A 23649-nucleotide genomic window follows, 5' to 3' on the forward strand; every position below is an offset into this window, starting at 1 on the left:
ACTACTTAATGAACCATGGTATTATCCTGCTTGTGAAGACAGTAATTTATTATCATCAGTGTGTTTAAGGAGGATTTTGCTGAATTTCTTGCTTTTTTAATTGTCCTTCTTGCATACTTTGGGGCTGGGCCACTTCATCAGAGGTCATCTACAGCCTTTGGAATCATTTTCACAACCTAAATGCAATACTATCTAGATAAATCATCCTGTCAAGCCTAACTGCCACAACTAAAATTTCATCTATCATTAACAAAACCCAGGATGGTAGAGCTAATTCCTTCATGGATATTTAACTTGTCTTTTATATATATATATCATTTTTGTTCTGATTTCTTAAAAAAATTTGGCTTGAAAGCTGAAACATGTCATTCAATTCTCATCTCATTCCACCTCTGAAGCTGAGGGTCACTGTCAACTCATCAACAGATGACTGTGTGCATGTGTATTTTTTGAAACAACAGGCTAAAACTAACATTAAACCACAGTATTAGACATAAGAAAATCCACATAAGAATGAATCATTGAAAATCAGTTTTCATGTGTTCTGCTTTTCACAGCATTAGTTGTCACTAACCACAGTTGTTTAGCTTAACTGTTTATGCCAGAATTTGCCTGTGCCTCTCTGAGTCTCATGGAGTTGTTTTTTTCCTTTCTTTGCTTCTCTGTCCCCATCTCTTTCCTTTCTTCCCATTCTCCCTGCAATTCTCTGGGTCTAACCCAATCTGCAGCTTTAAAGCTCTGGAAAATTCTCTGCAAACCATTCTGTTCCCTTCCCCTAAGTGCCTTGTTCCAACCCCTGACCACTGGCCCTGCTAATCAGTTAGTGAGCATTTGAGCCTGTCACTTCCTGTAGTCTATCTCCCACACTTCCCAGGTCCCTCACCCTTGGTTTCTCAATCCCTCTTCTCTCTTTGGAAACTTTCTTTAACTCCCAGCAGCCCATGTTGTGCTTCCATGGTCTCACCTTCCTAATCAACCCATTTCATGTACCCTGACTATCTTCTATTCCCCACACAATGGCTCCTTTCTCCCTGCCAGATATCCACTGGAGTTTTTACCCCACCCTACCTCTCAGCAGAGCCTGGAATCTGTGATGGGCAAAGCTCTCTCCAGTGTGTGTGGTCCACTTACCAAAAGAGGCTCGGGCCGTGGTCTGGGCATGTACGGAAAGGTCTCTCTCAGGAATGTGGTTATCTCCAGGAGAAGCTGGCAGGCTGCCATTTTTAGTGCAAAAGGACAACAACATTTGGTAGGGTTCACAGTGCCTAGGAAAGAATATTTCTGTCATGAACAAGGAGTTAATGCAAGGTCTGGAACCTAGAGGTGATGGACACTGCCACATATGGTGCACGATGCAAGCTGCACTGAAAAACAGGAGACCCCACACTTCTGTGCTACTTTTCCTACACTAAAACAAACAGAATCAACCAAATAACAAACCATGTATTTACCAGCACAGGAAATAATACTAACATTGATATTATATTGATTGTATCATATTACATTACATAATTTTTGATATTACATTAATTCTACTGTATTATATTGTATACTTATTATATATTTATTATATTAGAGTGTATTACATTGAACTAACACAATAATTGACTATAGAATATAATATAGTATATTATGTTGAAGTACCTACTAAACTAACGACAAATTTACAGCATTTTGTATAGATGTCATCTAAAGCTAATACATGTTAAGAGGTAGATGCCCTTCTTTCCCTTTTCAGTTTTGCATTTAGTCAAATCTTTAGCAGTTGTGGAAAAGAACCACTTCCAAATATGGAAAATTATCTCAAAATAATGGAGTTATGACTAGCTGTTCAAGAGATACTTTTCCTATTATTATTAATTACTCCCCTGATAACTGGAAAAGATAGCCTCCTTTGAAGTCAGGCTTCTATAATTGTGCAAGCAATCCATATGTTACATGCAGATAATCAAGGGAAAAATCAAACTACTTAAAAATTTACATTCAAATTCTTAACTTAAATCTAAGAGGGAAAGGGAAGAGTGATTATCAAAATACTTCTAGTTTTGTATCAGCTGATACTTCAAGTTTTGTATTGAAACAATCAGATTTAAAACTATACCCTCTATAACCTATCTGATACAATTCAAAGCTTAAAACTATGAGGGGTTCTTCAGTGCTTGATCAATTTGAAAAGTACTTTTTAGGATAACAGACAGGAAAAAAAAAGTAAATAGAAAAGTTAATTGTGACCAACAACTAATCACACTCATTTTTAGTTATTCCTGATATTACCATTCACATACACTTCAGAGAGATTAGTGGTTTTACTTGCTTTTCTCATGTGTGATCTAACTGCTTTTACAAAGAAAAAGACTGAACCAAACAAGAGAAGACACTGCAGGGATCAGATAAAACCAGATCCCCTGCACACATCACCAGTAATGAATTGTGGATTTCGTAAAGATTAAAATAATCTGAAGTATCAAAAGGAAATGAGACACACCATGTAATGGAATAGCCATTCCTACAGCATATAAAGCATCTTTTGGAAACTCCCTGCCTACAGCAAGACTACTGATCAACTATTTTCTGACACCACTTTTCAGGAGAGCACTTGAGCTTTTAAATGGCTTTCTAGACCAGAACCTGATCTTTGCTTGTCGCAGGGTACGCTTTTAAAGCAGCTCCACAGCGCCGTGAGTGCCTTGTATGAGTGGCTGAGCAGGGAAGAGAAAGCCCATCCTGCCATTCAGTCACTGCAATGCAGCTGCTCATTTTGTGGTGCAGAAGGAATCTTTGGTCTGCAACCTCCTCCTGCTTTGGCTACATCCCCTAAAGGGATGATCCAGAACAGGCACCCATGTTCCTGTAGCTGCTAGCCCTGGCACATCACACAGGGGCACATGAGAAGGTCTAGCTTAGGGCCAAGACCTTCTCTTGAGCTCATTCCTTATAAATGCCATGTCACTCATCCCACCAGCTTCTCTCTACTCCTAAGGGGCCTTTATGCAGTGATAAGAATAAACCCAGAGCCACGGGGAGGGAAAGCAGAAGATAAAACAGTGCCAGCACACTACATCCAATGGGGAACAACAGTACACACAGACAAGCACCAGTAAACTGCAGCACACATGTACACACAAATGGTGTCTAAAGAGCACATCATGTTTGTTACCACCTTCACCTAGAGCAAGATGTGTTTTGACAATTTATTTTGGTTCACAGGCTTTGCTATAACTTGCATGCCTACACAGACCTTCAGAATCAGTGATCTGTCACAGCTCTTCCACCCTTGTGTACACACAGGCACAAATGTGTGTGGTTTCATCATCTTATTGTAATACATATTTTTAATTATGCTTTTTTATTATCAATATTTCTGCCTGGAAATCAGGCAGTATACTAAAGTCAAGATTTAAAAGCCTTTAGCAGAGCTGTGCCAATTCACATCAGGTGAGCTGGCCTTTAATGTTCAGAAATGGAAAAGCAGCTGATCTTACACAAATATTTTGGCAGAATTAACTGTGAGGAATGGAGCCGGAACCACTTCTGACACTCAGGTAACAGCAAGGCTCAAAAAATAAATTATGACCCTGCTTACAACTGCAGTTTCTGTGTCCAGGAATTGCAGCTCACTGCCTAGTTTCCCTTTTCCATCCAAGTCTTTCAGTACTGCCACACATCTGTCATGTTTTACATCCAGGCACAAAAAGAACAGGGGAGGAAGCTGGGGTGAAAGTGAGGGACTGGGAAATACAGCTGGGTGGCAAGAAAATGAAAAGAGAAAAAAATATTAAGTGCTCCTAAAGCAGAGGTTCTTACAAGCGGGGTTTCTTGTAGTAAAGGGAGTCTCCTTACTGTCATCTAAAAAGTCTTCTTCCTCATCCTCCTTTCTGAGGCGCCTCTTGGTCTCCTCATCATAAATGAGGCCAAGCAGGTTGGCAGGGCTCTCGCTCTCAGCGTGGCACAGCTCGTTGAGGCGGACACCAATTGCCTGCAGATGGAGCAAGAGAGAAGCACAGCAGGTGAGAATTTCAGCCCAAACAGAACGCCCTGGATTTGTTTTTATCGTCTGAAGAGGAGAAAGGGATGACAGAAGACTAATTGCTATTGAAACTAATTTATTTCTCCCTTTTTGTCGACAAAAATTTGCCAAGTGTCAAATTTCAGGGTGAAAACTTTTAGTAAATTTAGTTAAACAATAAACCCCTCCAAACTGGTACATAACAGGCAGAAGGCGATTAGGTCATTATGAAGTATTAATTTCTTCCACTTTTCTTTGTTCCTTTGACATATTTATTCCAGATTTTTACTAAGTCTTTCCACTGAGAATGTAGGTCTTCTGCTTAAGAAACTACGCTGTGAATTAGGAATCCAGTAACAGTCTTTATTTCCTCCACAAGACAGTGTAATGCCCATGGGAAAGCCTGCTTCCATCCTTAAAGGAGAAACTCCCTGATGCAATTTCCAAAAATGGGCTGAGAGTATGCTTACAGGAGCTGGGAAGGTGCAAGGGTAGGGAAGATCCGTGGAAAGAGCAGAGTCAGTCAGATTTCCATTTCACATTCTCCAGAAAGGAGAACTGTTTATCCTGGCTGTTGGCCAGCATCACCACCAGCATGTGAACAGCCCTCATGCCGCTGTCAGCAAGCTACAGGTAAGGATGTGTTAGCAAGAATGTTGCTTTCCTGCTAAGCCACTTGAGAGCTCTTAAGAACTGTCTTGATTTTCTTAGCTGCAGGTACATGAGAAGAACACAGGTAAGAATGTGAAATTTTATCCTGTGGTATCATCACTTTGTGAGGGAAGGGATGTTTTAAATTACAGAGTTTTCATCAGCACTAACCATTTGACCCTTTTCAGTATAGGATAGTTTTAGACAAAGATACTAAGGAGGTTTTCTAAATATTTTACAAGTCAGAACTGATGGTCATGCCAGCACTATATAATTTTCCCACCGTGGCTGAAGTGACACAGAAATACATAAATGGTCACTTACAATAACTGTTCTTGCTATTAAATACTTCCTCTGAAATCCAGCAACAGAGGAAAGGGTAGACTCTGCTACATAAAGAGAATAAGGTGATCCTGTTGTGGTTTGCATGCTGCTACAAATAGTTGTCAATCTCAGCTATCTCTGAGCCTCTGTAATCCTATGCTCTCCTCTTAAAAGGAGCTCTCAGAGGAGTCAGGCTAAGGCAGTGACTTCATGGAACATAGAAGCAAATACCCTCACCCTATTTACTTTTTCAAGGAACTTTGGTATTTGTGCTATTATTACGATAATCTCTTGTGTTTGAGACTTTACCAGAGAGTAGGATCCTCAGGTAGCATTTTCTGAGTTAGCTTTAGCAATGGAAGGAGGAGACCTGTGAAGATACTAAGCTCAGGTTCTAACACCCAAGTTGGATTTTCCCCCTGGGCTGTTCTGTGGTGGGAAGGTACTGATATGGTCAGCTATTTTGAGGTTCCATACAATGTGCTCCACTGAGAAGTAGTGTTGGTTTAACCTACAAGAATTCAGGTCAGCAAGGCAGAAAATTATTTTAAAATTCCATAAGCACTGGATTTTATGTCTTCTTTTTTTTTGGGGGGGGAGGGGATGACAAAGAGGACAGGAATCATAATGCTCTGTAAAAATCACTAGTTTTCAGAACAGGTGAGAACCACAAAGCCTACTTCCAGAATGACATTCTGTAACTGGTCAAAGGAACTTCTCTCACTAATTAGAGTTTTGAGAAATGACCTGTATACATGTCAGACACTCAGAAATTATATCCTGGGGGCTTTACAAGGAAATTGCAAGTGGCACTCACAAGGCCAGATAAGGCAATTGCCTTGTTCCTGTATGGTAAGAGATCATAATCAAATAAAACTTCAAGGATTCAAGTGCCAAACAAGAAGAGATAATTCTTTACATGACTCATAGTAGCTCTGTAGAATTCCTTGCCAAAGAGTAAGTGCTAACAGTCTGTATGGGTGCAAAGAGGAACTGAATTAAGTATGGTAAAGAGAAACTCATTACTAAATATACAGCACCACACTTAGTTCAAGGAGCCCTAAGCTAAATATATTTGGAAGCAAGAAAAATAGAAAGTAGTATCATACCCCATATTTTCCCTTTTCCTTAGCTATTCACATATGCCAAGTGCTGGAAAAAGGAGAATGAGCCACACAGATCCTTGGAGAGAACATGTCCTAGCAAAGTCATTTCTCTTAGGGGAAGGAGTGATCTTGGCAGGCTATGAAGTGCAAGTTGGAAGGAAGTCCATCTTACTGAGTCCTCTTCTTACAAGGACTGAAATTCTGTATAGGATCTGATGCCTTAAGTTTTAGCTTTCATGTATTTCAGGTTCTGTGCTGCCCAGGGGTGCAGTTCTGAGCCTCATATTAAGTGTCAGTCAGCTCTTCACAGAGTAGGGAGACAAAACAAATCCTTTTCCTGCTGGAGACCATGGACAACTTTCAGGCCCAAAAGCACAAACAAAGGTGGACTGAAGGGAGGAACAAGAAGGATGGGACTTGACTTAATAACCTGAACTGTAATTGAACAATTAAACCTCAATATGCAAATGGACAAAAACTTATAAAAGTGTGAGACCTCATGATCAGTCATCCATTTTGTGACCAGTTTGGGTCTACCTTGGGTGTAACCCTGGCCAGGCTCTTGTCCTGCCCAAGGTGTATTCTAGTGGCCTTTCAATAAATATCTATTTTATTCACTAGCTCTGTCCAGCCTCTGTTTCAGGTCAGCCTCCCCAAGGATCCAATTACCTTTATATTTTACTGTAATTTTTAACATAGCTGGAAGAGAAACAAACACTTACATCTCCCCACTGGTAGAAGAGCTTGGCTGCATTCCACTGCAGCTTCTGGTTCCTTTTGTTGCCCACAATGGGAGAACGGCCTCGGGACAGGCCCTTTTTGGTGATGTTGACGTGGTGGCCCTTCATCCACTCGGGCCAGCTGCCACGATTGCAGCGGTGGACAAAGCGGGCGCACTCCAGGAACAGGGCTGCTCGTGCCACCACCGGAGCTTCCTGAAAGGTTGGCAAAAAAAAACACCTTAAAAGCAAAAAATGCAAAACTCCCCGAGCATTAGAGTATTCTGCACCTTAAAAATTGCTTTGCGAGCTTGCCAAGGAGTCACATGGTGTGAGCAAGCTCTCCACACAAAGTTGACACCAGAGTTGCTCTGCATAAGTCTCACCTCTTGAGGTACTAAAAGCAAGCTCATAAATACTGAACAGTCTCTCAGTCCAAACATTAGAGTGGCAGAAAGAAACACAATATAAACTTAAAAAGAGCATTATACCCCTCTGTAATGGTTCTCCTTCGCCTACCATCTAACTGCAAAAGCAGAAGCGTGCATCTAGCACTGTCACTGCACAAACAAATCAAGTTTTAGTTTCACCTTTGCTACTAAGGCTGCAAATACTGCAGGAGCAAATGACATCATGGCCACACAAATCCTAGCATTTGTCACTTTAGGTTCTGCTTCTGAATCTTCGGGATGAAAGCATAAATAGAGCCTTGTTAAAACTAAGAAAAGCACTATTTTGCAGTTATAATTAATACCTGTGGAGACAGAACACTGGCATAAGTCAACAAAATTTCACTGGCCAAATTTCAACCACCTTAGCAGGTGTCAGGCAATTCAGTACTGAAATAACAACAGGCAGCTGAGTTTTGAAGGGACTGACTAGCTTCCAGAGCAAAATCCTCCTGTCTCTGGCTTGGAAGAATCACCTTAATGGGAGAAATTATATTGAGTGCATCTTAGTTTGTATTAAATAACCCAGCAGGACACATGTTAGACCAATAAAGAATGCTTCTGAAACTTTCTGAAATGTTCAAAAAATGGACAGAGTAATTTTGTTTCCTAAAGGGTAGCTTAGACTCCAGAATAGCTCTTTTTCCCAGCAGTCTAAACTGCCAAAATAACATCCTTACAGACATGGAAAGTGACTAAAAAGCAAATGGTTCTCCTCATTTCCATTTAATTTTCCCCTTTCTTCCTGCAATTTTCACAACCAAAACTCCTGCATTCAGCAGTTTCTAAAACTAATACAACAATATCTATAGTTTACCAGCTGGCTTTAAAAGGTTCACTAACGGGGATTTCACAGAGCACATATGTGTGTTACACACTTTTAGATGTTGACAGCTTTAATGAAATAATTTAAGCAGATCAGCATCTACTTATAAAGAAGGGCTTGTCAAATGTGGTCTGTAAGTACTAGACAGGCCCCGAGACCCCGTAAGATAGTCTGTTGAACATTATTAAATAGAGCCTCCAAGAGTGTCCCAATCAAAAATTGAAAACAAGAAATTTTGGACCAATGCTCCTGAAGTTCAATTTAAGAAATTATTGACACAACATCTATTTACAGCTTTTGCTCACATTTTTACAAACGTTGGGGGGAAAAAAGCGATTCTCTTGAAAAGGAAGATTTAAGATGCCATGATGTTCTGATGAAGAAGGCAGAAATCTGAATGCAGACACTTACTAACCAGAAAAAAACTAACATCTAGCACCTGGAAAAATATTACAAACTACTGGTTGATTACATGCAATACAGAACACATAATAGTTGAGGATTTTATTATTTTATTCTCACTAAGTAAAACCTTAACCATGGAGACATACATGAAGAATTAAAGCCCCAGCTTTAGCCTGCTATTGGTTTAGTTCACTGGCAAAAAAGTCAAAATTTCTTGGCATACTGGTATCCTGTGAAGAAACGTGTTGCGAACATTATGAAAGCACACAACTACCATGATTAAAGGAGGATATGTAGGATGGGAGGCAAAGGAGAGGAGCAGGATTAAAAATCACTATATTATTTAAAAATCACTGAAAAGACCTGCACAAAGGACTTTCTGAACATCATAAGGCACAAGCTCCCTGTGATTGCTTACCTGAGGCTCTGAGAAACCTGAAGCAGCAGCAGCAAGAGAAAGATGAAGATGTGACAGAATGAACAGAGATGGATTCACACAACAGAGAAACACATCACAAATGGAGAGAAATTAATCAGGCAGGTGATGGGAAGCTGAAAAGAACACAAGTTACCATGGTCACTGTCAAAACCTGACACAGCAGCAATACTCTTATAAGTCTGTCCATGCCCATGCAACTGTTCACAAGTCCAGTTTTAACATTAGACTTACTATATTGTTTTGCACCTTGAAAATTGTTCTTTTACTGTATAAATTTACATGAATTCGCCAGTTTGTTAACAATTCAAGTCATCCCACTAAGTTTTTTCAACAGACAACCTGATTTGTTCTAAAGAGCAAACAGCCTGGGTGGAAGGAACCAAATACACAATGGATTCGGAATTTCACAGCATCACCTTACTGTTCATGTAAACCTGATTCTGCAGATTTATGACTACAGAGACCCTATGTGCAGTTTTTTTCAAGAACAATGACTTTTACCACACTAATCAATCAATGGTAATTTTCCTTGAGTCCCTTCTTACAGTTAACATGGCACTTTGAGCAAAAATTCATTTTTGGCTCTAGTCTTTTCAAGACAGAAAAGAAAGGCATGTAATACCAAAAACATACTTCTAACAGATGCCAAAGTAAATTTGAGTACTCTCAAAAGGTGCTGACTGGATAGCTCTGCTTTGTCTAAGCAAAAGTCTGACATGAAATTTGTCTTAGCAAGTACATGAAGACAGATTGCAAGTAAATTATTAACTAGTGTCTTGGAGAATTGCCTGTTTCAAGTAGTTCAGACCTCTCTGATTATATCTACAAAATGATCAAGTACAGTCCATGACACAGCTCTTTGTTTTTGTTCCCAGTCTTTTATTCTGGGACCTGTTTGTAGCAATCTCTGACTTCCTTCCCAATCAGAAGCACTTCCACAGAGAAATATTTCTGCCATGGAAACAGGGACATGGCAGCAATAGAGTCTGCCTAAGACTCAGGGTGACATGGAGTCAAGATATTGACAAATATTCTTGCAATTTAGACTTTGCTTCTACTGTCTCAATACTTAGCAGGTCATCTTAAACACAATCCTCCCAGAAAACAGTACAATTGTTGCATTTCAACAAGGATAAAAGATTTACATGTTACAACAAATGAGCTCAGACATCTTATTGGAGAAAGGTAATGATGACAGGGTCATGGTCAAAGAAAAGCTGGTCATTTACAGCAGCCTAATTAGGATACTTTAGGTAAATAGTAACACAATCCTAGACAGCAGTTCATTGGAACCCTCAACACTAACTTAAGCATAGATTGAAATATCCCAAAGTAAATCAATTTTTCTATTGCAAAGTCTGGATTTAAGCTGGGGATATAAAGATGAAGCTGTCTGCAATATATCAATTATCACTGAATGTTTGCACATTCATATATTGATTGTAGTTTTAAAAAATTATTCAAGTATGGATGCTGCTTCTAGGAAAATAAGTTAACTGCATAGCTGCTAAACCTAAGGCAACACTCATTTTAATATACAAAAATTATTAGCTGCATAAGGATCTATCATTTGCTTCACTGTTCTAATTCTTTAAATCAGTGTGGCAAGCTCATACAAACATCCAGGCTGATCAAAAGATTTCAAAGTTGTTTTAAGAATAGAATTGTGCAAAACTGCATGAAAAATCATACTCAGAAAAATTACGGAAGAACTGAAACTGGAACTGTTTGCCTTTCATTTTTTAAAGGTTGCTTAGCAACTAGGCTAGATAAAATGACTTAAGAAGCTTTTCATTTGCATCAGACCTGATTCAAACTATGACTTCAAAAGCCTAAAAACAGAAGTTAAAACACCCAGAATGCTTCCTTTTGGGTGTACTCTACTGACATATAATGTGGGAATTTTCCATTGCCATTAACCAATACAGTGAGATAACAGGCTGTCATCTTTTAAAATATACACTGCATGTGACTGCCTAACTTCTATACATCTCCAATACTTGGTAGACAAAATGCCAACTGAAAAGGTACTTGGAGTCTCCCAAGGCTATAATTAGAGAAGCCTTCCTTCATCTTTAGCTGAAGACCTTTTAGAAATTAAAATACCAAAATTGTCTGCATCCTTCAGGGGAATGGAGAGACGGTAACACTTTAGTTTGTAAAAGTCAGCTCTGGAATTTAAATATCTTCAAACAGCTCACTCTGACTGGTAGTTTCCAGCTGATTTCCTGCATGGGCATAGAATAAACTGGTCTGTACTTAGGCATTTGGAAAATTTAAAAATTAAGGAGGATATTAACAGGCAATAAAGTCATAATTGCCAAACCCCATTTTATCATCTGATTTATTAAATCACAGAGTAGTGCATCTTCAGAAGGATCCTGGTGACAAACTTGCTAGGAATGAGCTCTTCCTGCCCATGTACCTTACTGACTCTGTTAGTGTAGAATTTGCAATGGGGTGGCAGCCTGGAAGCCTTGAAGACTGAGGTTGGGTGTTGCACAGTCAGCAGGTTACAAGCCACCTTTTCTGAGCTCACTGCAACCCTGACTGGTAAGAGCCACTCTATCAGCCACTGCATCTACAGCTTCCATCCAGAGGAACAACAATCTCTGGCAGGAAGTGTGGGAAACAGTGAGTGGAACCTGTGTCTGTTGGAAGATAGATGAGGAGCACTCCAAACAGCAGAGCTAAATGGGAACTGACAACAACAGGAACTCCAGACCAACACTAATGCAAGCATGCTTGAATTTGCAGACCAAGTATGCAAGGTTAAGATGAAGGTGCAAAGGAGTGGTGCACAGAGCATTACATCCCTACAGCCATGGAACAGGCAGTGCAGCAAAGGTCAGGGCACAGGGCTAGCAGGAAGGCAGAGTCCATGAGCCTGACACCTCCAGCAGTGAGCAAAGAAACTGAATTTGAGCACAAATGGCACAGCAGTCACACAGGTGAGAGGTGGGGCGTGGGAAGAAAAGGGATAGAGAGCATGTGAATGCCCTGAGAGCAGTGGTTTTTAATCTTTTTTCAGCTTGCACACAGCCAAACACTTATAGAAGGAAGTAGAAAAGCAGCATGCAGAGAAATTGCTAATGTTTGCTTGGTTTTTCATAGTTGTATTTGTCACACTCCTTGCTTGTCACATAAACACCTCACAGAGCCCCACTGGCTCATGAATCACAGGCTGAATGCCACAGTTTTAGTAATGGGAAGGATTGTTAAAAAACACAACTGCAAGGATAAGAAGGAAGGAAGGAGATACAGAATATCAGGAAGGGACTGAATTGTGTCACTTTGATTTGCACTGGCGTATCAGCAATATCCACATTTAAAAGCACGCACACGCTGATTTTTTTTTTTTACACCGACTGGCTCTGGTGACTATTAGTTGAGTGTTGCCTAATGTACTTATAACTCTGTCAGAACTCGAGAGTGGAATTCCTGCACCTCTCCAAGTAGTTTATCCAATCTTCAATCATTATTCTGTAGATTGACACTAGGAGCAGAAACAGAGTGTCTGTGAGCGAAGCATGAAGACAACAATACAAGCTTTGCACTGGCAATAACATAGTTATGGGGAGCTATGTAACAAAAAAGGATCCATTTTGTCTGCAAACTTGTCCACTCACAGATGCTAAAGCTCCACCTAACACTACCACAACCAGCAGCAGCTGGCACTGCTGTGATGCTTTACATTCTTTCTGTGGGGCACGAAGAGCATTAGTTAGTGACTGATGGTGGACCACCACATATGCACATGCTCCCAGCAGGTAACAACAGACCAAGAGTGACTTACAAGATCTAGAGCTGCTGCCAGAATGGAGGCATCAGGGATAGTGCCTGGTTCACAGCAGTTCAGCAGAAACTGAAAGCGCTTCATGCCTTGGCGGATCGCTCCCAGGTTCACAACATTCTTGGATTTTCCTCCTTCTTGTTTGGAGGTCAAGTGATCATCAAAGCTATGGCAACCTAAAGAGGTAGAGAGTACAGAGGGGATGCAGGGAGGGGTAGAGAGAAGGGAACACAGTCTCTCACCAGTAAAAAATGGGGAACAAAAATCTTGATGAGTACAGTCTTAGTGTAAATCCCTTACTCTGCTTCTGTTATCTTGAAGACAACAGGTTCATTTTTACAACATTCATGACTTCCATGAAACAGATATACAACTAGTCAGATTCTGTTATTGGTCATACTGATATCTGCACAGACTAGTTCCACCACACTCAGTGGTGGAACTACTACTCCAGCACAGGTGAACTAAGATATTGTCTTTCCTCCCCACCTCTTTAATATAGATCATCTTGTTTACAGTCTTTTTTTCCTTAACAAGCTCCTACCTTACTTCTCTATTGCCTTTGAGTCTACTTTAAAGTGCAGAATGCATAACCCTTATTTCTTATGGATCAATTTAGTAATATGTCATCTACTAGGACAGAAAAATCAGTGTGACTGTGTAGTCTACATGGAAATCAAGTTCTGTCCTTTTTTCAGGCATACATCTGCAACTACCACAAGAGTAAAGAGGAAACTGAGACTGGTCTCAGCTCCTAGAATATCATCATTTCAGCCTCTCTCCCTTGAAGAGTCTTGTACACTTCAGGATGGAAAAGAGTTCCATTCAAAAATGAAGATGGCATCCCACTTCAAGGACAAGTTTAAACTGTATAGAGTTCACATCATAAATCAACTAATCCAAATTAGCGCTTCTAGTGCAGAAGATCATTATTGCAGTTGGTACCCAGAGTTGAGAGAATGGTAGAAAGACAGAAATTAGAAATAAGGAAAGCTGTTTCAAGGCCAAAATGTTTGATTAAAAAAAAAAGATAGTCAGTTTCTGGGCTTTCTGCCAGAATCTCCCTGTTTACACCTGAAAGTACAAAAGTTTACAGAACACTGAAGGATAAAGCACTGAAGAAGAGCACATGGAGTGGAGAATTCAAAATTGGATTTTAAAAGTAGATTATTTGAAAGACAAGAGTAAAAACATCAGCTCTACAAGACTTTTTGACTACTTCAGGAAAGAAGAACAGCTGAAAGTCAAAGTTCTTTCACACAGTGTTTTGGGCATGCACTCCCTAGAATTACTTGGAAAGCATTTATGCACCACAAAAAAAGTCACAACAGAAAATGACAATGTAGATCTCCTCTTTTCCCTTGAAGACAGAGGTATATCAAATTTCAAGAGACTTCTTCACAAATTCCTTGTCTTTTTTTTTCTCTCCAGTGAAGTTGTACCTAGTTACCAGCAACAAAATGTTCCCATGTCAGGAAAATATTCCACCGAAATGGATCAAACCAAGTAGAAAGAACAAGTAGAACACTTACACATCCAAGCAGTCACAAACATCCTTCCACGTCCTTCTGTTTTCTTATAGCTTTTATATATCTTATCTGAACCTTCCTGCTATGACTGTCATAACACTAACTCATATTTGAGGTACAAACAAATGTTTCCTATTCAGGGCCCTGTTAAGCCTGTGCCTGTATGAGAAACACAAACCTGCCTGAGGATGTCCCTAACCCACACTATAGAGCTAGCAGAGCTTTTGTCCATCTGAGCTCAGTGGCATACCTTGCATTCTGTTGAAGCTTTACAGGACAATTCTTCAGAGGCAGCTGGTGACTGTCCCTTGTAATGCACACCCTGGAGTAGCCTTGGTGAGATCAGGGCAGCCCTCACTGACCTAATTCATGCAACTCAGGCCTGCAGAAGACCTCGCCCAAAGAGCAGAGACCATTTCCTAATGCAGCAGGAGACACAGGCTCCTGCCCCACAGCTGCTCCCTCTGTGACCGTGAGCCCATCCTTCAGAGCAAGCCTGAGCTGCTGTGCCTTGATCACCCTGACAACTTCTGTGGTCACTCACAGCGTCCTCAGTCAGTGCCCAAAGGAACATAATGGGTCTCATGTAAGTGCTCTGTAACTGTACACGTCTATGTGCTTTGCTCTTAGTATAGGTAAAAAATATCATTAAAATAAATATTTTTACATATGAATGTGTAAATATATATGTGTGTATATATGTATACATATGCACACATACAGATACACCAACATATGTATGCTTACATACATATATAACACAGAATTTCCAGTGGTCTACATGATAAATCACAATGAAGACTACAGTTCATACATGATGTCACAAATTATTCTACATTTTATAATTTTTAATGTAATTTATTTCTCCTTTATCCATTTCCTCTTAAATTTGGTCTATTGTTAAAAAACCCAAAAACACAAAAGGAAACACCACATGGAAAAATCATGAGCAAAGTAATAGCATAACAGCATGAATGACAAAAATGAGAAGCCAGAGAGAGGTTCCAATATAATGCTTCAGGATCAGATCTTAAGGGAATTAACAGTACACCCATCCACCACTAGAAGGCTTTTATTCTCTCCTTTTAAGCACAGAAAAACTGATCATCTGTATGAAAGACAGAGAAGCACAGAAAATTTGAAGGCTCAATATACTATTGCTGTTCTACTGGGTTACACAGGCCTCACATTGATATCTCTGTGCACAGCACAGACATACACAGGGCAGATACAATTATTTTTGCCAAAGCTATGTGGCTTTCATTGCATATCAAGATCCTTGTAAATACAGTGATACAGTGTCCTTAACTGTCACACTTTGCTTAAAAAGCTTATATCACTCTTGTATTAGCAAGATTTAAAAAAAGTTATTTTCTACAACAAAATATGAAGGTCATCTCACAGGTGTGCTTCTGTAAAGTTCTCACTGCCCCTCAGCCATTTTTTATTAGCACTGCTAATAAATTAGCCTTCTCAGCTCATTTTCTCTCCCAGTGAGAGCTGGGAGGAAATATGGTGGAAATATTTCATACCTACTTCAGCACAAAGCATGGATGAAGAAACTAATTCCTCCCATTGCTGGGGAATGCTACCAGACTACAACAAAGTGCTAAACTGATACATTCTCACAAAGAAACATTGCTTTTCATCTAGGAGCTACCTGAAAAGCACCACCACTCACAAGTGGCAGATAATGACCAGTTTATAGTGACAATATGTATATTATCTTATATTTTGCAAGTATCACTTGCCTTAAAAATTCCTTACACACATTACACTGCAGGCCTGGGACAGGTGATGGCAAAATACACACAATGCAATAGCAAAGTGAAGAAAACCAAACATAATGCCAGAAAATGTAGCATATTGTAAAACTACAGAAATCATGCTAAAAATAAAACTGACTAAATTTTGTGTGTTTTTGGGAATCAGGTTTTGATGTCTTTAAAAAAAAGTAACGGAACTTCAAGATCCAAGGTTATCCCCCTGACAAGAAGGACGTGCTTTGAGCTGACATGAGCATGTCAATGACTGCATGACATTTTAAAACAGATTATACCATGACCTTGTATTATTCATAAAGGCACTTTTCAGACACTGCTGACTTTGAAAATACATAACAATTAAATACATTTCTCTGGAAAAGAAAAGGAGTGTTTTTATTATGTTGTGTGCTAAGAAAAAGGGACAGCATCCCTAACAAATGGTATGCAGAGACTAGACATGCAAACACAGAAGAAAAGAGATAATTACAACAAGGTTTGTGTAGGGTTTTCCATTTCTGTGCTGATATTCGCTAAAGCTGTCAAATAGTTACAAATTGAAAAAACAAAACTAAACAAAAAAACTGATGGAATTGTTGTATTGGACAACAGAAGATTTACACACCTAATTTTGAACTGAATGAGTGCTTTGAAGCAAGCATTAATTTTTCAAGTGTATTGACCAAATTTAATTTGATTTTAAAAGCTCAAATGTTGCATCATATAATTTATTTGGATAGTCCAATTTTTTTAGAAAAAAAAAATTACCAGAGCTTTTTTCTAAATCAAAATAAAAGAAAGAAGGAAGGGAAAGAAAACAGTTACAAAGACTAAAAAATTGGAGGAGGCTACAATGGAGACAAAAACCATGGTGAAAGCAGGAAAAAAGGGAAAGGGGTAAAAATACAGAAAGAAACATATTTTTAAAAATGAATAAAAAAAGAAAGAAAAAAAGGAGACGAGAACCCTGATTTCTAACCATCTTTTTCTTCTGTGTGATGAAGCTTGGATGGGTGTCTTCGGCAGGTGCGCCATTTACCAAGACGCTTGAAGAAATTCTCCTCTTCGTCTCGCCCGTTGTCCAGGCCTCCTCCTGGCCCCCCTCCTTCAGACAGCTTCACTGCGCTGGTGAACTTCACCTGTGCAGGGACAGAGGGGCTGGTCAGCCTGTGCCACAGCACGGGCTCCCTGCTTAGACACAAACACCTACAGAAGGGCTGCAAGGGTCACCAGAGCAACACAACTGGGTCTGCACAGAGTTACATACGCTGAAGCGCTTCATCTTTTAAGCTTTCTGCTTAAAGGACTGATCTTTCTTGAGAGGCTGTGAAAGGACAAAGAAGGAAGGAGAAGTGTGACCAAAAATTAAAGCTGAAGTGTGTTGACAGAGCCTGCACTTCCCTCTCAGTGCACCAGAGCAGACTCACCAGCACAGTGTAAGTTTACCCTAGTCTTCACCATGAGTTACAAAAGTCCAGCGTCAAATTCCCATGGCTCTACTCTGGAGACTTCTGTGACAAGTCTCGTTAGCTGCAAAGTCCATACTGAATAAAAATGCTACCCTGTGCAGCTAAAACCAGTCAGATCTTGCCTTTTCAAGCTCTCTTTAATCCAGCCTGACACATTTACCTTGGAGCTCTGCCTGATGAAGGAGAGACGGTCAACAGAGCTGATATCTAGCAGATCTTCCACTCCATCAGCCAGGCCAGAGAGGGAGGAGCGCTTCAGCCAATTCCCTGTTGCAGAATAAGCCACTCAGTACAAATCTAAAAAATTCTTCCTAGAAGAATCTATTTCTTAGCAATTCCAGTATATTTCTCCACAGTGGCCACTCTAAGGCATGGGAAAATGGGAAAAAAGCATAAGGTAACATTTTCATGTAAGCATGTGTTAACTACCATGCAAAGCCAGGCCCTGGGAATTGTAACAGATATATTCTCTGTCTAACAAATGTTAATCTGGAACATTTATCTTCTACAGACAGGAACAGTGCCTGTAAGATTACAGTACTAGCCTACTACTTTGGGGGAAAGTTTCAATAATATTTTTTGACAAATATATCCCTGGTATCTTTGGCAAATTGCTTACATTTCCCTTGGCCTCAGTTCCCCATCTGTAAAATGGACAGAGCAGCAAATCACAGCTTCCTCTGGGAGAATATACAGACAATAAGGAACTGTTTTGCAGTATTTCTCAAGACAGCTCTATCTAGCTGTATTTCTCTGCACATGCAATATGTATATAGAATAGAAAGAGACATACATTTACCTATGGGAAGTTTGAGTTTCTTTCGAAGGGAGATGCGTCGGGAGCGAGAGCGGGAGCGCCTGTCCGTGGTGGTTCCGGAGTGAGCAGTGGTGCACTCGGATGTGTCCTGCTCAGATTGGCTGCTGGTGTCACTGGCTGCACTCTGGGACTTGAACATCTTTCTCCAGAAGTCCTTGCGTCCCAGATTGGCCCCTTGGTTTTGCTCATCACTGGAACAGAAGGTATGCAAAGCATGAACTGTGTTTCAGTGAAGTTTGAATGCTCAGAGAAATGAGACCTCCTTTCTGCAGCCCCCTTCTAACCTTTCTATTACTTGAGGTTGTTTCATTTCAAATTTCAAATATACTGCTGTTCTTAGTTGGACAGAAGCTTGGAAACACACTCAATATTGTTCAAGACACAAAATAACCATCTTTGCAACCCTTAGGTGCTTTTCCACTGTGCCAGAATGTTGTTCCTCCCACCACCACAGAAAGCTTATCTGCACTTTCCACCAGCTGGTGCACATGGGTGAGATAACTCCCTTTTGAGCATCTGCCCAGTGTGGGTTATCTCTGGTGCCAAAGCAGTGAGACCCCCCCAGATGACAATAAACATTCCTTGAGAGCGAGATGTAAAGAGGTAAGCAAGGAATCATTAACTAAGAGACACTTTATTTTGCAACTATAAAAGCTACACAAATTTTCATGGAGGCAGAAGTCTCATCCACATTCCATCCCTGGCAATGTGCAGGGCTCCCCAAGCTTGGAAGCATCTTTGTGGTTACTTCTCCAGAAATTGAGAGCAAAAGATCTCTTATGTATGCCCCATCAGAAACTGCATGATAAGATACATTGAATCCTAATCTATACTATTTCTTCTTCAGCTGTAATAGAGCTATTCAGTGGACTGTAATAACCTTATCATTACAGTCCACTGAATTGCTCATCTACTAGTAATGTTTCTTTTGTTTATCCTGTGTAGTAATCTGTTAAATCTGTTAAAGTCTTATGACAGTTAAATTTGTGTCTATTAAATAAATAATTCATGTAATAGACCCAATTGGCCATTATTAAGAACCTAAGAAGTGAGAGTGCTCTGGGGTGCAGGTCACCCCTGAAAAGAATTACTGCCAGGAATGTGAGTCAAAGGCAGGACTTAAGATCTCCTCTCCATTCATAACATCCATTGAACAGGTCATCCAATTTTTAATTTCTACATATGAAAGTAAACCACCCTCTTTAAATCAAAATGAATGACCAAATAAGGAATTTCTACAAGCATTTGTACCAGGAAGCTTTAGAACATCATGACAACCATTTGTGAACCTGTAAGTACTGGAATTGGGACAACATTTTTTTACTATATTCTTGAGATGTCCCAAGGCTATGGCAGGGCTCAGAGAGGAACAACTTGCTGCAATCCTGCAGAGCAGTAAAAGGCTTTGTGTTATTCTTGCTGTCTCAGATACAGTGAGACTTTGCAGGCTCAATTAAGGCAGGAGAATATGTGAAGTAGAGCTCTGGGCCCTTGTGCAAGCCATGTCTTCATGCAGTGCATCTCAAAGCTCTTTAACAGGACAGACACGTTTTCAGAGGAGTTACATGACTTGACCAAAATTACTTAGGGACTGGTGGCCGTTTGTACAATTTCCTAAAATTCTTAAGAGTATTGTTTAAGTTTAATTCAATAGTAAATGGCAGAATTCTTTGGACATAGATTTCAGTTGTACAATGCCAACAGCAGGTTGATTCCCTGTGCTCAAGAGGGAACTACAGCAATCTTTGGAGACTACGTGCCCAAGGCAGGTCAGGAAGAGGATGGCTCTCACTGAAGCATTAATGGAGTTGAAAATTAATAAAATTATTGCACCCAGGAGTACAAACAAAACTTGGAGAACAGTTGTGGTTAAATCTCTGAGGAATTAACATGCTATGGCAGTATGGTACACAATATTGACAAATCTACTGTAATTTGAAAATCTCTGCTGTTTCCCTATCAAAACCAGGATGGGTCCAGTTGAAAGCAGGCATTACCACTGAAATTGAAAAGCACTGCCATTGAGATTACCATTGCCAATGAAAACAGGCAGTACCATTACCACTGAAATTGAAAACCATTGCCACTGAAAACAGGCATTACCTGGTTGTTTGCACTAGCTCCTGTGTAGACACTCAACAGTTTGTTGCACCATCCAAACATCTAATCCTGCTATCCCGTCCATTAGTACTAACCCCAGGAGGAAGCTGCTGGCGCTGACACATGGAACAATTCAATATTAACTTACTGTTCTGGAGTTTGCATGGGGCGGCTTGAGACGTAACTGCGGCATTCATCAGGGGCAGCTGAGGCCTGGCCCTTGTCAATGATGACACTTCCTGCCTCAGATCTGCACATACAAGATAAATCATCAGCCAAAGGAAATGGATGGCCCATCTCATGGTCACCACATAGGAGCGAATATGGAAACCTGAAAAGTAGCTTTAGACATGTACCCTCTCCTTAGCAACTTACTGTCTCTAAATACACATTATTCCCAAAAGAGGCATCAGCTCTTAGCAGCAAAGCCAACATTTTCAGGACTTTATCAACTTTCTTAATCCTTCTTCCCAACATTTTAATAAGACAAATTCCTCAAAGCACCAGAGGAAATTTCTTTTTGATAAAGAAGCATGTCAGCATTAGATTTCTTCTAGGACTTGTTTTACATACCAGGGTTTACCTGTCAGAAAAATAGGTACACATCCCAAAGGATGTGAGGCATATTAAAAAGTACATCCACAGAGTGTTTTGAGAGTGATACTATGCTTCTTAGTTCTGCTAACCTTTCCCTATCCCAGTGTTTCCATGGCAGCATTCTCTTATGCTTGTTATATGAGACTGCCAATGCTTTACTCTGCAAATTTGTTGCATTCTCAGATCATTAAATTTTAAAGGAGGCTGCTGCCACAGCACAAGTCTGTACATCAAGAACTGACATGCTACAAAGACAAAACAATCCCTTGGCCTTCCTATATTTGTGTTCAGCACAGATAGTCATAGAGTCATGTGCGAGTCAGCCATTTACCTTCTCCCTCCTGATACCCACCTTTTGCTCCCAGAAGGTTTTGGCTCTTGGTCTGCTTCCTCTGTCTTCTTTCCTGGTATTAACTTTTCAGCACTGTCCAAGAGGGCACTGAGTGCCACCCTCCGAAACACATTCCCATGAGCCTCCTTGATAAACTGGACCAGCTGTCGGATGTCACAATACAAGCCCTGAGCAGCAAGACACCATGAAAAAGAACAAATTCAGTCTGCAGCTTCTAAAGAAGCAGTGAGAGTCAATACTTTCTGAGGTACTACTTCACCAGGCCATTACTTCTCCTCTGGCTGTTGTGTGATCTACTCTTCAGGTATATGGTTTGTGGGTTTTGGCTGGAAACTCATAGTGCACTCAGAAGAAGCAGACAAGGAGGAGCATTATTATGGAACATGATCTGCAATGGGATACAGCAGATGGAGAGGTATCAGAGGCTAAAAGAGCTGCGAAATGAGGGAGCTACAAAGATGACTTAAAGTTTGGTTTATACCATTCACCTAGACCATAAACTTAAAAGGCATGAAATAGCTCAGATGTATGTGAGAGGACGTAGAGTACAAACAACTACATGTTTTTTCAGAATCAGTGCATGTCTTTGGATTTTTTTTTTTCATTATTTTAGAGTTTCACATCATATGAAGAGAGAGGAATGACTCACTCATTCCCCAACCTACCTCCTACACTTAAGGCCCTTTTTAGTTCTGAACATTCATACACATCTGTGATGTACAAGCCACCTCTAAATCTGAGGGCAAGGGGATGGAGGAAACAGTTTTACAATCTGTGAGCTTCCCTGAAAGACCTTGGACTATTCTGAAAATTCTCAGCAAGGAGCAAAGGAAAACAACAACAAAAAAATACCCAACAAGCTCATAATTGCACCTGTATCCTGATTAAGACTTTTTAAAAAGTAAGATATTGACCACAAGATTGACTTTAAAGAATGATAAAACAGCAACAAATCTGCACACATCCTCTTAATTGTATTCTCCATACAGGCACAATTAACACTGTTACCATTAGGGATAACTTCCACCTTACACACTAAAAAAGGGTCTAGAAAGACACATAATTTACAAGAAAAATTTAGATTTGGTGCTCCTAATCTAGGTCCAATAATGGGGCATGTTTTTCTGTATGCCACCAAATAATCTCTCATGACAAACATTCCAAAGGAGGAATATCCATAAGAACTAGTGGATTCGGTAGACAACTCTGTTGGTTTAAGGCATTAATGTAGTTTTCCTTCTCCTACTCCCTTCACCTCCCAGAGCCCCTTTAGCTGGACTTCAGTGTCTCTACAGCTCTGCTGTAAGGATGGAATACAAGAATGTTTCTTGTTCGCTTCCACGAAAAATCCTAATTTCTGATAATAAAGCAGGTGGCCTGAGTACACCAGTTTGGAAGAAGAGAGCTCATGTCATCCAGTCTACTGACTGCTCTGGAAGACAGCACAAACACAGCAAAAAGCAACACCTTCTTTCCCTCCATCATTGTTCAGTAAATTGAATGTCTGTCTAAACCTTGGGAAGAACTACCAAGCTGCTGTTCAGTAATTCACATAGTCTGGCACCAGCGGGCCATGTAGTCAACCAAGTGAACTGCCTCTGGTGAAAGTTGATTCATGGCAGCTGTGGTCTTAGAATCATAGAATAACTGAGGTTGGAAATGACTGCCAAGACCCTTCAATCCAACCATTAACAGCACTGTCAAGTCCACCAAAAAAATCATGTCCCTGGTTCCACATTCACATATCTTTTAAATCCCTTCAGGGAAAGTGATTTCACCAGTTCCCTGAGCAGCCTGTTCCAACACCTGACCTCCCATTTCAGTGGAGAAATTTTTCCTAGTATCTAATGTGAGCATCCTCTGATGCATCTTGAGACCATTTCCTTTTGTCCTGTCACTTTTACCTGGGACAAGAGACTCACCCACCCCTTGCTACCACCTCCTGTCAGGAAGATGTAGAGAGCAAGGAGGTCTCCCCTGAGCCTCCTTTTCCCCAGGCTAAGCAATTCTGTTTCCCTCAGCTGCTCCTCATAAGACGTGCTCCAGACCCTTTCCCAGCCCCATTTCCCTTCTCTGGACATGCTGCAGCACCTCACTGTCCTTTAGTGAATGGCCCAGAACAGATCCCAAATCCTGGGATGCAGCTTCACTAGTGCCCAGTATAGGGAGACAATCACTGCCCTGGACCTGCTGGCCACACTATTGCTGATACAAACCAGAATGTCATTGCTCTTCTTGTTCATTAATTCCTCCAGACTATGCTACTTATCCATTTGGAACAACACAGAAGCTGCTTGAACAGAG

At 40.4% G+C, this 23649-nt stretch overlaps 1 protein-coding gene across 3 annotated transcripts in view; it reads right to left on the reverse strand.

The window, feature by feature from the left end:
* The window catches only part of UNC80 (unc-80 homolog, NALCN channel complex subunit), a gene marked incomplete at its 5' end in the record, with an annotated part of 126735 nt that overhangs the window by 68605 nt on the left and 34481 nt on the right, over positions 1-23649 (reverse strand). For 2 of the 3 annotated variants that reach the window (XM_083865824.1, XM_083865823.1), the window contains 9 exons: positions 1132-1265; positions 3841-3976; positions 6810-7022; positions 12722-12894; positions 17050-17149; positions 17640-17746; positions 18273-18487; positions 20545-20646; positions 21346-21512. In XM_083865824.1, the coding sequence (XP_083721950.1) occupies positions 1132-1265; positions 3841-3976; positions 6810-7022; positions 12722-12894; positions 17050-17149; positions 17640-17746; positions 18273-18487; positions 20545-20646; positions 21346-21512 (1347 nt within the window). The remainder of the gene's footprint in view (positions 1-1131; positions 1266-3840; positions 3977-6809; positions 7023-12721; positions 12895-17049; positions 17150-17639; positions 17747-18272; positions 18488-20544; positions 20647-21345; positions 21513-23649) is intronic. The other variant, XM_083865822.1, reaches the window with a different exon arrangement.

This window comes from Zosterops lateralis (assembly GCF_965231275.1).
Source record: "Zosterops lateralis genome assembly, chromosome: 7".
In the NCBI taxonomy this organism is placed as follows: Eukaryota; Metazoa; Chordata; class Aves; order Passeriformes; family Zosteropidae; genus Zosterops; species Zosterops lateralis.